Source organism: Sabethes cyaneus, chromosome 3 (assembly GCF_943734655.1).
Source record: "Sabethes cyaneus chromosome 3, idSabCyanKW18_F2, whole genome shotgun sequence".
Lineage (NCBI taxonomy): Eukaryota > Metazoa > Arthropoda > Insecta > Diptera > Culicidae > Sabethes > Sabethes cyaneus.
In genome coordinates, this window is record NC_071355.1 from 139,257,685 (window position 1) to 139,273,640 (window position 15,956).

The following is a 15,956-nucleotide window of genomic DNA, read 5'->3' on the forward strand; positions in this document are numbered from 1 at the left end:
TTCTGCGCCTGATCATGTGTAGACTATATCAAAACTCTCCGCCATAGATTGGAGCACATCAACGAATTCCAGGACTCTTTTTTGCAGGTGTTTATTAGCTTGACCACGAAACCACGAAAACATCTAGCTAGGGCGCACCATTCTAGCTAGGGTGGTCTGATAACACCGTCTAGCTAGGGTGGTCTAATAACTGGATATTCAACGAGGAACTCATTCGTTGATGTCATCAACGGCCGATAGCACACAAAATTCGTGAACGTAAGTAATCATAGATGGAACACACCTTGAGGAAAGGAGCGAACGAGATCTGCAAAGAAGCATTCGACTGGAATCCGCCAGGACAGCGTTGAAGGGGCAGACCCAGGAGCTCATAGCGACGCAGCTTAGCCAGTGACATCCGGACTGTAGACCAGAACCTGTCATGGCGACTGGTAAAGCCATGGCGAGTAACCGTGGAGTGGAGATCTCTGATTTCATCCCTTTGTCCTGCCGGACTGACGAATACCAACAAAAGGCTCACGATAGAACAATATTCGTCTGTTACAGATAATAAGCACAATATTGATGAGGATTAGCTTAAAGCGGTTGATGAGTTAATATATTTGGGATTGCTACTCACTGCAGGTAACAACACGAGTAAGGAGATTCAACGCCGCGTTCAAGCTAGAAATCGAGCTTATTTTGCCTTTCGCAAGTCATATGGAGCAAAGAGGGTACGTGAGAGTATTTTCGACCTATTAAGGTGAAACGGTACTGAATCCAACATGACCGGATCGATGGCACCCATATTCTCACATGGACGCCATTTATTCGGCCATGTTGGGCCATGTACCGTATTACCTTAAGCGGTAGCCTGAACAAAATTCATGATTTACGTTGAAAATATATTTAGTCGTGACAAGATTTTCCTACCAATTGGTTGGATAACATTTACTGTATGTCAGAGTGCATTTTGGCCTAAATAAAACGCTATTAAATTTGTGTTATAGTCACGCGAAATGATAACATGGCTGCGGCTATTTTAGGACTATGACACAATTGTCATATAATATCACAATTGAATATAATATCAACTTTTCTGAGTAGTCCTAAAAGTCATTGAAAATGATAAATACAAAAGCGAAAAATGCGTTCCGGGATATAGGATACATATTTTTATGTATCTGAAAGTTGTAATGGAAAGAAATATGTAGCAATATCTTTATGATCTTTATACTTAGTTTCGTAAAAGTTTTTTATAAAATAATACCTTTCACTAACTTTAAAATAATCGGTTACACTAGTTTACTTTTGTTTTTTCGTAGCCTGCGACTACGTTTTGATTACGTTGCATGAGAGCTGATATACGCTTAACTTTTCTGAACAATTAACTTTTCAGAGAGTTAACTTTTCTGAGAGTCTACTGTATATATATATATATATATATGATGAAAATTTGAATATATCTATATATCTATACCTATAAAGAAGGATTTCTGTCTGTCTGTCCTGTGTTCCTTATAGAATCAAAAACTACTGAATCAATCGGCGTGAAAATTTGCATGTAGAGGTTTTTGGGGCCAGGAAAGGTTTTAGTGATGGTTAGAGACTCCTCCCCCCACTAAGAGGGGGGGCTCCCATACAAATGAAACACAAATGTCTGCATAACTCGAGAACTAATCAAGCAAATAGAACCAAATTTGGCATGTGGGTGTTTTCGGTGACAAGAATTTATTCTAGGGTAATTTAAGACCCCTCCCCTCTTTATAAGGGGAATTATAACTCCTCTGCCCTTTAAGAGGGGGGGTTTCCATACAAATTTCCTCATAACTCGAAAACTAATCAAGCAAATGGAACCAAATTTGGCATGTGAAGGTTTTCGAGGGCAAGAAAATTTTCTATGTTGAATTAGGACCCCTCCTCACTTTAAGAGGGGGGGCTCCTGTACAAATGAAATACCAATTTCCTCATAACTCGAGAACTAATCAAGCAAATGGAACCAAATTTGGCATGTGTGTGTTTTTGAAGACAAAATTTTTTTCTATGATGAATTGGGACCCCTCCCCACTTTAAGAAGGGGGGCTCCTATACAAACGAAATACAAATTTCCTTATAACTCGAGAGCTAATCCAGCAAATGGAACCAAATTTGGCATGTAGGTGTTTTTGGAGGCAAGAATGTTTTCTATGATGAATAAGAACCTCTCCCCACTTTAGGAGGGGGGGCTCCTATACAAATGAAATACAAATTTCCTCATAACTCGAGAACTAATCAAGCAAATAGAACCAAATTTGGCATGTGGGTGTTTTCGGTGACAAGAATTTATTCTATGGTAAATTGAGACCCCTCCCTCTTTATAAGGGGAATTGTAACTCCTCTCCCCTTTAAGAGGGGGGGATTCCATACAAATTTCCTCATAACTCGAGAACTAATCAAACAAATGGAACCAACTTTGGCATGTGAAGGTTTTCGAGGGCAAGAAAATTTTCTACGGTGAATTAGGACCCCTCCCCACTCTAAGAGGGGGGGCTCCTGTACAAATGAAATACAAATTTCCTCCTAACTCGAGAACTAATCAAGCAAATAGAACAACATTTGGCATGTGGGTGTTTTTTTGGTGACAAGAATTTATTCTATGGTGAATTGAGACCCCTCCCCTCTTTATAAGAGGAATTATAACTCCTCTCCCCTTTAAGAGGGGGGACTTCCATACAAATTTCCTCATAACTCGAGAACTAATCAAGCAAATGCAACCAAATTTGGCATGTGAAGGTTTTCGAGAGCAAGAAAATTTTCTATGGTGAATTAGGACCCCTCCCCACTTTAAGAGGAGGGGCTCCTGTACAAATGAAATACAAATTTCCTCATAACTCGAGAACTAATCAAGCGAATTGAACCTAATTTGGCATGTGTGTGTTTTTGGAGACAATTTTTTTTTCAATGATGAATTGGGACCCCTCCCCACTTTAGGAGGGGGGTCCTATACAAACGAAATACAAATATCCTCATAACTCGAGAACTAATCCAGCAAATGGAACCAAATTTGGCGTGTAGGTGTTTTTGGAGGCAAGAATTTTTTCTGTGATGCATTAGGACCTCTTCCCACATTAGGAGGGGGGGCTCCAATACAAATGAAACACAAATTTCCCCATAACTCGAGAACTAATCAAGCAAATAGAACCAAATTCGGCATGTGAAGGTTTTTGGAGGCAAAAATATTTTCTACGGTGAATTAGGATCCTTCCACACTTCAAGAGGGGGGCTTCTACACAAATGAAATACAAATTTCCTCATAATTCGAGAACTAATCAAGCAAATGGAACCAAATTTAGCATGTAGGAGATTTTTGAGTCTTGAATTTATTTTATGATAGTTAGAGACCTCTCACCCCTGTGGTAGGGGGATATGGACTCTCATACAAATAAAACAGAAATTTTTGCGAAACACAAAAACTAATCCAACTCGAGAAATTCGAGACTCTTCCATAAAACATTAATCAATAACAAGACCACAAAAACTATCTATAGTAACACTAGATCATTCAGGACGAGCCGGTCGCGAGTGTTGCCGGTGACCCGCCGTCGGAAGCGCCGCCCACTGGGGGGCTTGCAAAACTCGAGAAGTGACAAAGATCATCCGAGATTCATGATTTATGTACAACACAGGTTAATTTGTGGCAATACGAAGTTTGTCGGGTCAGCTAGTAAATAATAATAATAAAATAATAAATATATAATATAAAGGTATAAGGTACACCGGGGCAAGTGGGACTTAAAAAATGCATAGTTTGGGTTTATTCCACTGTGTTTTCTATACCTATGATTATTTCAAAATTCTTTCAGCACAGAAACTCTTCAGTGGTATCACTTCAGAGGATTAATTACGAAAAAGGCCTGTCAACTTACATGAAATGAATCTGGAGGAGAATTTTCAAAATTATGGCGATAGGTCCCACTGGCCCCGGTAAATGGGGCTATATTCAAATTTGATTAAAAAACATGAAATAATAGTAAATTGTGTAAGTTAATATACAGCACTGTTAAAGCACTGCAAGAAGCAAGCAAAAACAATATTTGTACAAAGGGCTCAGTCATAAATAGCGTAACAAAATAAGGTCACAACGGGCGACTTTATAATTTATATAAAACCCAGATCGTGAGCAATTACGCTGTAAAGCATTATTGTAATGAAATGTAGTTGAATATCCAATTCTTGCGAGACATAATTTAGGATTAACCATTGTTTAACAGGTCGAAAATACGATTATGATCTGTTTGTTCTACCATGCCCAATTCGGTAGAGCTACTCATAAGAGATAGTTACGCTATAATAACCACAACATTTTATTGTTTCAATTCCAGTTGCAGATTTGCTTAATTATATCAAATTTGCCTTTCCAAATTCAATTAACATCATTCAGGTGTAACCAAAATCTGACCAAACTGTTTGTTCCCTCATAAGCAGTGCTAATGGGCTTCTTTTTTGGGGCCCCTTGGTTTAGTCCTTTTCGGTTTTATTTTAAAGCTTTACTGGTATAAATATTATGTAATTGAACTGAAAATGTTCGGTAGTTCATCTAAAAAATGTATTAAGACAGGAAGTTTTGTGCTGAAACACTTTATTTTTAATAGGTCTCACTTGCCCCGGGTGCTTTGAAGTGCCAACCTTATTTCAACCCATTTTTTTAATGCCATTTGTCAAATTAAACAACTAGTTGTCGGGTGTAATTTGTTAATACACTCATTATGTTTACCTACTGTCAGAAAAACATGTACTTTTACGTAAAGCCTGTGGCCAAAATATCATTTATAGAAAGGTGCGTGAAACTTACGACGCAAATTGAAAATAACGCTCAAATTCAAAGTCCAATTTTGATGTTTGGAATGCCTGTTATAAATAATCTATAATTTTAATACATGCATTTGAGTTGTATCTTTCATTTTTAGAAAGGTACGGTTGGAAAAAATGAGGTTGAAGAGAGTTATGAGCTCCGTTCCCACTTACGCCGTATTCCCACTTGCCCCGGGGTACCTTATAAGGTAAGGTATAAAATTTTAAGGTACCCCGGGACAAATGGACCTAAAAATTGCATAGTTAGGGTTCATTTGATTGTGTAATCTACAACTGAGAATATTTTAAAATTCTTGTAGCACAGAAACTCTTCAGGGTTATCACTTCGAAGGTTCAATTACGAAAAGCGACTATCGATTTACATGCAATAAATCTAAAGAGAATTTTCAAAATCATGGCGATAGATCTCACTTGCCTCATTTATCGGGGCGAGTGGGACCTACAGTGTGACACATATATATATATTCGAACAAAAACAAAGACATATATTCTTATAAATAAAGGCTTTATTTCGAATTTTAGTTTTAGAAGTTGTTTACCCATAGATACGGAACGCATAAAACAATCATTGCTGTATTGAATCGCCTTTTACCTGGATAATACGCTTCAAACGCTTTTTGAAGTCGTTACATGCGGTACGCACTGTTTCCATCGAAATGTCATCTCATATCATGTTGATAACTAACTTAAATTCATCCAAATTATGATTTTTATCATCCTTGGGCTTCTGCTGCATGTATCCCTATATACAAAAATTCAGAGGTTCAAATTAGGAGAATTAGGAGGCCATTCCTTTTTCGATATGAAATCCGTCAGATTGGCTTTGCACCACGTCTACACAAGATTTGCAGTGCGCCATCCTGTTGAAAGCAGTAATATTCTTCACAATACATTCCCTGAACGTTAGACATTTTGAACACGATGCAGGGCTTGGCGAACAAACAACTTCTCATCAGAAAAGCACTTCGGAATCACCGTGCCGACGGAGCAGCAGTTTGCATCTTTCCTGCCGTTTTTGTTTTGTTGCTTCCGTTAATCCAAGGATTTTACGTTTTTTGAATGCTTTTACATCCAGATCCATTTTCAAAATCCAACGAAGAGATTCCTTGTTGATATTCAGTTGCGATCGCAACTGCGACGAATTCGCTCTCGAACAACCTTTTTGACCTCTGCAGCTCTAACGCTTCGTTTTCTTCCGGGTTTTTTACGGTTTTCAACAGATCTTGTCTCGTCAAGTTTTTTTTACTGCACAGTTTGCAAATCCTCTTTTAATGCCGAGATGTTTGTGGTAACGAGAAATAGTGCTGCATGCAACACCGTTTCGGAATTTATTTATTATCAACGACCGTAACTCAAACATTGGTACTTGTACATCGAACGAGACACAATACGAAGATGAAACTACGTCAAATAAGTCTTAAATCATGATAACACACATACATGATATTAGTTTAATTGTATTAATTGTATATACCGTTGCAAATGATTTTTGTACGAACGTATATGTGTCACACTGTATATTCAAATGTGATTAAAAAGCACAAAATAACTGAAATTTATGTGTGTTAGTATACAGAAACGTTGAAGCATTGCCACAAAAGACAATTTTTCTATTATTGGTTTATGCAAATATGCCGTAACAACATCAGATTACTATTTAAGTACGACGAGCGACTTTATAACGAATATAGACCACAATTCGTGAGCAATTACGCAGTAATTCAGGATTGTAACGGAATGTAGTTGAATATATAGCTGTATCCAACTTTTGCGTGACGTAATTTATGATTAACCATTCTTTAATAGTCCGTAAATACGATTATGATCTGCAGGCTTGTTATTTCCTCACTCATTGTGCAAAAAGTGCAACTTTTTTTGTTCAACACAATGAGCAGAACTGCTTTCAGAAATGAGAAATAAATCCACACAATGAGAAACAGACTAAACACAATGAGGAAAACTGACGCGCAGAAAAACTTCTTAATGCGCTCTTTAAATGAGCAACTTTCGGTTTTGCTCCCGGTCCTCTCGGTAGCTACAGCAGTAAACGTGAAAACAAAACAACCGGTGCGCGTACAGCAACTATAGACTCAGAGCCGTCAAGACAATCAAAAGTCGTTAAATTTTGAATCTTAGCGGAGAATTGCCTTTGTTTTTAATGGGACTTTCCTGTTGGTGCGCGTCAAGAAGCAAATGTATGGGAATTCAAATGTTGCCATATCTAAATAACATTTTTCGCACTGTTGCCATTGTGACATGCCTAACCATATGATGCAGTTGCGTTCACGGGCAGCCAAACTCAACTGAATATACTAAATGTAAGAATCATGATTCAACTGTATTAATGGATTAATATTTTTCTGATGGCAATGACCGCTACTGACAATCGTCGTTTTTTCTCAACGCACTACCCATGTTAAAACTACCCGTAGTTGTCATACGTCAGCGCATCGCATCAACGTATTCAAAGTGTATTAACATTCTCCTCAATGAGTAGCACAGTGTGCGGTTGCTCATACAACTGCGTTCAGCAAGAAAGAGCACAGTTAAAATGAAACGGAGCAGAATAAATCGCGTTGAAGACTGAGCACAGTTGGAATTTTTCTCTTCTCTTTTTTTCTTCTGAGGAGGTGCCATCCCTGATGATCTGTTTGTTCTATCATGCACAATGCGACTGATCTAATAGTAAAAGTATAATAACAAATAGACGCTATTACGCTTTAGTTTTCCACTTCCAGTTGCAGATTAGCTTAATGATATCAACTTTGCCTTCCCAGATTTACATAATATCGGTTATGTGTCGCCTGAATGGACCCAAACGGTTTGCTCCCTCATAAGCCATGTTAATGGACTTATTTTTTGGATCTCCTTGGCTTAGCCCTTTTTGGTTTCATTTTGAAGTTTTACCGATATAACCATTTACCAAATTATACAACTAGTTATAACTTGTTGATACACTAATTATGTTTAGGTAGTGCCTGAAAAACATGTAGTTTTACGAACACCTGGGACCAAAACATCATTTATATAAAAGTGCGTCAAACTTACAACGCAAATTGAAAACGACACCCTAATTTAAAGTTCAATGTTGGTGTTTGGAAAGCCAATTACATTTAAACTTTAATTTTAGTGTATGCGTTGGAGTTGTATCTTTCATTTCTAGAAAGGTTCAGTTGCAGAAAATCAGGTTGAAGCGAGCTATGAGCTGCGTTCCCACTTACCCCGTATTCCCGCTTATCCCGGAGTACCTTATATGGAGCATTTTATGATGTCATTTATACAACTAGTTATTATCTACAATTTTGCTGGATGACGTTTTGCTGTATCTTTTGTCGTTACGGAGCTACAATGCTAATACCTCATTAGTAACTAAGCTCCGTAACTACAAAAGATACAGCAAAATTGTAGATAATAACTAGTTGTACAAATGTCTCATATATAACATGGCTCGGCTGAGACGGTACTTTCAAATGAATCAAAATTGAAATAAAGTGATCGGACCCCTGTGAACCCCTGGAATGATCCATATAAATCATTAATATAACATATTGATAGAAATGTGCTAGAAAAGTATTTTGGCCCAAGTTGAAAAATTAAAACGACAAAATACTTTTGGTTTTTTAACGCTAAACTTCAATAAACTATACTTTACTAGTCATACGACATAGGTGGCTTTCCGCATTAGGTGGATTAGGTAAGCTTTTACTTTCTATACGTACTTTTTCTTCGTCCTTCGTGTGGCTCGATCGAATTGATTGCACTTTTTGGGAGTTCTGAAACGGAAAAACAACGATTACCATAAAACCGAACAGGCAAAACAAATTATAACAGTTTTCATGTTTATGTGTCAAAGCAACTGTGCAGCAGCTTCCGTTTCCGCTGCACGGTGAGCATCGAAATGGCACCGGAGGGTAAACTGGGGCTTCGACATTTGACAGACAAATTCAAACCGAAGACAGAGCGGGTGTAGGTATCCGGTACCGATATCGGAAAAGCGATTCTTACTGTATAGTTTGATGGTGCCGTCGGTTTCCCCGAGGGAATTTTTAGCGATACACTTGTACGCGCCGAAATCGGCCTGGCTCACAACCTTGATGCTCAGCTTCATCACCACTTTGTATGCGTTGTCTATCAGCACCGGTTCGTATTTGCCACCTTCGTTGAATCCATTTCCCGTTCCGAAACAGCATCCAGATGGCGTGAAAAAGGGAAGAAAACATCGAAAGAAACACTGTTTGAGAATGACACTCTTATCCAAGCTGCGTGTGCTGAAAGCGAATGGAGCAAAACAGACGACTTGTTAAATTTGCATAATTGTGACGGTGAGATTTTCATACTCAGCGGAAAATCATATGAAAACGACTCGTTTACCCCTTTCCCTCCATTGGATGGCATGGTTGTTCAAATTCACCACTCCATTCAACGACAGTTTAGACTAATAGTTGTAGCGTGACACCACTTTGGTTAAGATTTCATGCATCTATCCACGTTTCAGAGACTGCAATTACCAATCTAAATTATCATCCTTTTCAAATCCTTGCTCGCAACACTTCAGTTTGTATAAAATTAGGAACCAGCTCTAATGTTAGCATTTGCTCTGATGCTATGCCATTGGAAAGAATCCATATTTCGCTCGCTTAGTTATGTACAGATTGTACAGTACTCCGAGAATATTTCCAAAAATAGTTTTCAGTTTTTAATGAAATACTATTATTATAAATCAAGACGCTGGCAGTCAAAAGTACGCGCTTCTGTTATAATCTTTTTCTTTACTATTGTGGATTCACTTAAATTTTAGATTTTGCAATTCAAATTGCTTCTAACAATGTCTCCTCGGCTTTTCATTAGCTATTACACTGACCACGGAAACAAACTTTTCAGATTTAAAATAAAATTGGACCAGCGAAAGCGTGTGACAACTTGTTAAGTGACAAATTAGAAATTCAAATGTATTTATTTATAATCCAGCAACCTTAGATAAAATTAACAAATGATCCTGCTAATGAAAATGACATGTAACTCCATTAACGTCCCGTGCCGGAACATGACCAACGATCAAGGACCAGATGCTTAAAACTGTACATGAGTTTCAAAGGCCGCAAATATGCATAGCCTTCGCACAACCAAAAAGGTGTGATGAAATTAACCTAATTCCAGGTCAATTAAGATATTAGTATACTTTCTCCAACGCTCGTCGCTACCATGCCAAACCGATGGAAATCGAGCCGTCTTCTGTTTTCCGTGAAACAGTCGCAGTTTTTCACCGAGGGCATAAATTAGGGCTATCAACTCGATAGCGAGTGAAGGGCTTCTCATTACTGCGACTGTTGCTCGCTCCTTCGCGGCATTTAGTAACGGCACACGATCTCTGAACTGTGTGAGCTTTGACTAGATGAGCATGATTCTAGCTTACTTGGAATCTGGAGCAGAATTCGTAACCTACACTAATCTCACAGCTTGAGTATTATTTACGACCTGACCTAGCTGAAGTAAGCCAACGGAATAAAGATAGTGCCATGACAAGTATGCTAATTGCGATTTCTACGTAACGACTCTGTTCGAAATTTTTAAACCGATTCTGAATTTGGTCTGGTTATCATAATATTCAAAGCATACTCAGATTTTTTACCATTTATGTACCATGATAGTATTGAAATTTAGGTATTCTAGTCATATTTTATTTACTCTGTATATTCTAGTTCTACACAGTGCTGATTATAGCGACTCCCGCCCACACAGCCCCATCAGCTGGATAGGAACCTTAGGCAAACAACATACTGTAGCCGAATCTGTACAAAAATCCAGAAAATCACTTAAGAAATCATTCTGGATCATTGACAGCATCGCTTAGCATAAAATAGTGGACACATATAATATAATATCAACCGACAAAATTGCCCTAATGATAAGGTACACCGGGGCAAGCGGGACCTAAAAAATGCATAGTTTGGGTTTATTCCACTGTGTTTTCTATACCTATGATTATTTCAAAATTCTTTCAGTACAGAAACTCTTCAGTGGTATCACTTCGAAGGATTAATTACGAAAAAGGCTTATCAATTTATATGAAATGAATCTGGAGGAGTATTTTCAAAATCATGGCGATAGGTCCCACTTGCCCCATTTACCGGGGCAAGTGGGACCTATATTCAAATTTGATTAAAAAGCATAAAATAATAGTAAATTGTGTAAGTTAATATACAGCAATGTTAAAGTATTGCAAGAAGCAATCAAAAACAATATTTGTACGAAGGGTTCATTCAAAAATAGCGTAACAAAATCAGATCACGACGGGCGACTTTATAATCTATATAAAACAAAAATCGTGAGCAATTACGCTGTAAAGCATTTATTGTAATGAAATGTATTTGAATATGTCGTTGTATTCAATTCTTGCGAGACGTACACACTTAAAAAAAAGTGCCGAAGTCAGCAAAATTTTGCCGAGATTTGGACAGCCGAGCGTTCGGTAAAATTTTTTATGAGGCTAAACGTTAGTAAAGATCCGTAAACATCGATTTGCAAAACTGAAATTTTTTCCCGAACGCTCGGCTGTCCAAATCTCAGCAAAATTTTTTGCTGAGTTTTTTAAGTGTGTAATTTAAGATTAACCATTGTTTAATAGCTCGAAAATACGATTATGATCTGTTTGTTCTACCATGCCCAATTCGGTAGAGCTTCTCATAAGAGATAGTTACGTTATAATAACCACAACACTTTATTGTATCAATTCTACTTGCAGATTTGCTTAATTATATCAAATTTGACTTTCCAAATTCAATTAACATCGTTTAGGTGTAACCAAAATGCGACCAAACTGTTTGTTCCCTCACAAGCTGTGCATATGGGCTTCTTTTTTGGGGCCCCTTGGTTTAGTCCTTTTCGGTTTTATTTTAAAACTTTACTGGTATAAATATTATGTAATTGAACTGAAAATGCTCGATAGTTCATCTAAAAAGTGTATTAAGACAGGAAGTTTCGTGCTGAAACACTTTATTTTTAATAGGTCCCACTTGCCCCGGGTGCTTTGAAGTGCCGACCTTATTTAGACCCATTTTTTAAAACCCGTTTGTTAAATTAAACAACTAGTTTTCGGGTGTAATTTGTGAATACACTCATTATGTTTACCTACTGTCAGAAAAACATGTACTTTTACGTAAAGCCTGTGGCCAAAATATCATTTATAGAAAGGTGAGTCAAACTTACAACGCAAATTGAAAATAACGCTCAAATTTAAAGTTCAATTTTGATGTTTGGAATGTCTGTTATAAATAATTTATAATTTTAATACTTGCGTTTGAGCTGTATCTTTCATTTCTAGAAAGGTTCGGTTGGAGAAAATGAGGTTGAAGAGAGTTATGAGCTCCGTTCCCACTTTCCCCGTATTCCCACTTGCCCCGGGGTACCTTATAAAAGACTGACCTAATAAGAAAATAATTTTTGAGCGTAGTTACGGAACAGATGAAAATCGAAAACATCTGACACTCTGTTGAAGAATTTACTCAAACCATTAAACGCACTGTTGGCACCCCACAGTTGGTTCGAGGGGAGGGGGGGGGCAAACGCAGTCTTGTTGTTGTTCACATGGATGCGCGAAAATGTCCAAATGTTTTCGGAGGAAAAGAGCGTCGCCGGTGCTGTTGATTTTCGAGAACAACTTTAAGTCGTCTGCAAATACTAGTCGCGGGCAGTCGAGCAAGTTATGCACATCATTGAAATAGAGCAAGAAGACAAGCGGACCCAAATGACTGCCTTGTGCCAAATGGCTGCCTCTGCCCAGACGAGGCAGAGAATAGCTCCGAAATCGCACGACCGATTTTCACTCGGAGGGGTCGTCCTGTTAGATAGGATTTTAACCAGTTCAGCAAGCTTCAAAAGAATCCGAGGCAATCTAGTTTGGCAACGGCAATGGTTGACTTTATCGAAGGCAGCGGAGAGATCTATATATATATTGCGTCAGTTTGAGAACGTTCAGTGAAGCTACCAGTTACGTAACCGGTAAAACAAAACAAATTCGTAGCACAGGATCGTTTTGAGATCAGTTGGATGGCAATAGGAGAAAATTGGCTCAATGATTTCTAACTCGAACTGCTTAGATATAGCACATTCTCCTGTAGTAATCCAAGTTTGTTCGATCCACCCTTTTTGAAAACTGGGAACATCAAAGTTTGCTTTTACGCTTCAGGAAAACGCCCACTGGCCAGAGATAGGCGACACAGATGTGAGATAGGTAAAAGAAAACCGGTTATGCAATACTTTAAAAGTATTGCGAGGATTCCATCAGGGCCGGGAGAAGTTGAATGCTTTATTTTGGCAGCTGCAGAGAGTACGGCAAGGTCGCCAAAATCGTTAGACGAAATTGTGTGGCCGGTAGGAATAGTATAGTTAGCGGCAGTGTCGATTTCGAAAACACTAGAGAATTTCGATGCGAACAGCCTTTTTTTAACGAGTAGGGAAATCTGCTATCAGAGACAACTCGCGGGAATGGGGTTTGGTATCCCGACCCCCCTACTGGAGCGTGAGGATCCAGACCCACTAAAACCCTACTCGTGTCTCCAGCCGCAATCCCCCCTGAAACCTCCTTATCGGTATTACTTCAGGGAGGGGCTATTGTGCTTAACGCGCACTCTTAGATAACTACTGGACTATGGTAGTTAGGCTGTTTATTCGCCGTTGATCGGCTTTCCAGCGGTTTTGTAGCTCAAGTACGATCTGGGTAGCAGCCGCATTGACCGCTCCCCAGACGTCCGAGCTAGAACACATCCTTTGGACTAAGTTATCCGGAGTAGTGTCCTGTCCGCTAACTGCCATCATGTTGCTTCTCACGCCCGCGAAACGAGGGCATATGAAGAAAGCATGTTCTGCAGTTTCCTCAACGTCCACGCATTCGGGACATGCGGGGGACTCCGCATGCCCAAACTTGTGCAGATACTGTCTAAAACAACCATGCCCTGACAGAATCTGTGTCAGGTGGAAGTTGACTTCGCCGTGGCACCTGCTGACCCATCTGGATAGTTCCGGGATAAGACGATGTGTCCACCGGCCTTTTGTGGAATCAGACCATGCCCGCTGCCATGTGATCATCGAGGCCGATCTTGTGGTACTCCGTATGCCTCTAGTTCCAGGTTGGTTGAAGCACTCTACGTCCTCGCTGATGATGATACCAATAGGCATCATACCCGCTAAGACGCAGATTGCGTCATGTGAAACTGTGCGATACGCACTCGCCACTCTTTACCACATGAGACGATAGGTGCTTTCCAGCTTGGCTAGATAGCTTTTGGTACCTAACGCCGATGACTACACCGGCCCGCCATACCTGAGTATGGACTGGACCACGTTGGCTAAAAGCCTTCGCTTGCTGCCATATACCGCAGAGCTATTAGACATCATACGAGACAATGCCGAAATAGCTGTGGAAGCCTTCTTGCAGGCATAGTCGACGTGGCTCCCGAACTTGAGCTTGTCGTCGACCATGACTCCAAGGAGTTTTAAGGACCGCGTTGACGAAATAGTGCAGTCCCCGACGCTGATATTTGCTTGCTGCACCGACTTGCGGTTGTTCACCACGATAACCTCCGTTTTATGATGCGCTAGGTCCAGTTTCCTGGATCGTATCCAATCTTCAACAATGCTTATAGAGTGGGCAGCCGTCAACTCAACCTCTCTGATAGATTCACCGTAGACTTCCAAGGTGATATCGTCCGCAAAGCCGACAATCACCACCCCTACCGGGAACTTTAGCTTCAACACCTCGTCATACATTACGTTCACAACACCGGGCATGCGAACAGTCTACACATTGCCAGAGTATTATCTACCTTCCCCGGTAAACTTTGAGGTGGTTGGTGGATTCTTTACGTTCTTAATTTCCAGAATTGCCAGGGATCGAATTTCATTTTTGCTTCCAAACGTTTCGTGCAATTGCAATGACAGCGGCGACTGAAACGTATATAGGCATGATTCAGGTGTTGATGAAGATCACGTAGATTCACGTAGATGAAGATTCCCATTCGAAGAAAGTTTTCGAAAAATAGCCCTTTTAACAGTCTAGCCGACGTTATTGCCACGATGTTTTTTGGTGTTTGCCACGGAGGATGTTTGGCGTGCTGCGTAAATAGACGTAAAGCGCTCGATTAGCTGGTTCATTACAGAGGAGAATTCGTTAACGTCAATGTCCTGTTGGTGTAAAACCATAGACCGGCCGAAGTTATGCAGTGCAAGTAGAAGGTCGTTGTAGTCGGCTTGACGGCAAATGTAACGGGATGGATGTGGTGTTTTATGGTAGTCAAGTTTTTGAAAATTGACAAGACTGAGAACCAATGGAGGAAGGTGAGGTACGAGCTTGACTAGAGCAATCGTCAACCGAAGAGCATATTCGCTGACAGAAATGAAACGTAAATCCAAACAGCGTTTATTTTCACTGGTGTTGCAGTAAATCTGTAGACACATTCCAGCGTTACGAGACACCATGAGCAACCGTTTTTTCGAAGCAAATTTGTTCATATTTTACCAACAGTCTGACGAATATCTTTCAAAATAGGTGTTTTGAGATGCTATTTAGTAGTACTTTCTCAATACGAGGGCGAAATATTTATTATAATAAGCATTATTGAATAGTGGCGGAATACTTTTCGTTACGGGACACCATCGCAGAAAATGCGTATTCTGAACATGATTGAAACATTTGCAAAACTCTGCTCTGTTTCAAGTTTTTCAAAGTCGACATGTTCCGAAAATTTTTAGCTGAAGGCTGCCTGAAACTCAAAATGTAAAAGTATATTCAGGTTTTTGTTTAGTTTTTAAGATATAATAAAAATCATTTCGTTACGGGACACCATGCGCTGTTGGGCAAACGGTATTCTGCAAATGGTGTCCCGTAACGAAAAAAGTAAACTGCATTATATGGTTTATTTTCTCTAGATTTCTGTTCAGGCCGTCATATTTTGTATATCTGGTCTATATTCACTATATTTTGTAACAATAGTGTACTGATTTGGTGTGTTATAGTCTGGTAATAAGACATACGTAACGAAGTATATGTAAGGTAAAGTTTACTTCCAGGTAAAGAGAAATACCCATGTGAGAACTATACTGAAGTATTATAATAAAATGCTTACCTAATC

At 39.3% G+C, this 15,956-nt stretch overlaps 1 protein-coding gene across 1 annotated transcript in view; it reads right to left on the reverse strand.

Moving 5' to 3' along the window:
* LOC128740195 (lachesin-like) overlaps window positions 1-15,956 on the reverse strand; it is an 86,744-nt gene that overhangs the window by 13,756 nt on the left and 57,032 nt on the right. Inside the window, exons 7-8 of the mRNA XM_053835724.1 lie at window positions 8,836-8,985; window positions 8,550-8,603 (exon numbers count right to left, since the gene is read on the reverse strand). Coding sequence (XP_053691699.1) covers window positions 8,550-8,603; window positions 8,836-8,985 — 204 coding nt within the window. The remainder of the gene's footprint in view (window positions 1-8,549; window positions 8,604-8,835; window positions 8,986-15,956) is intronic.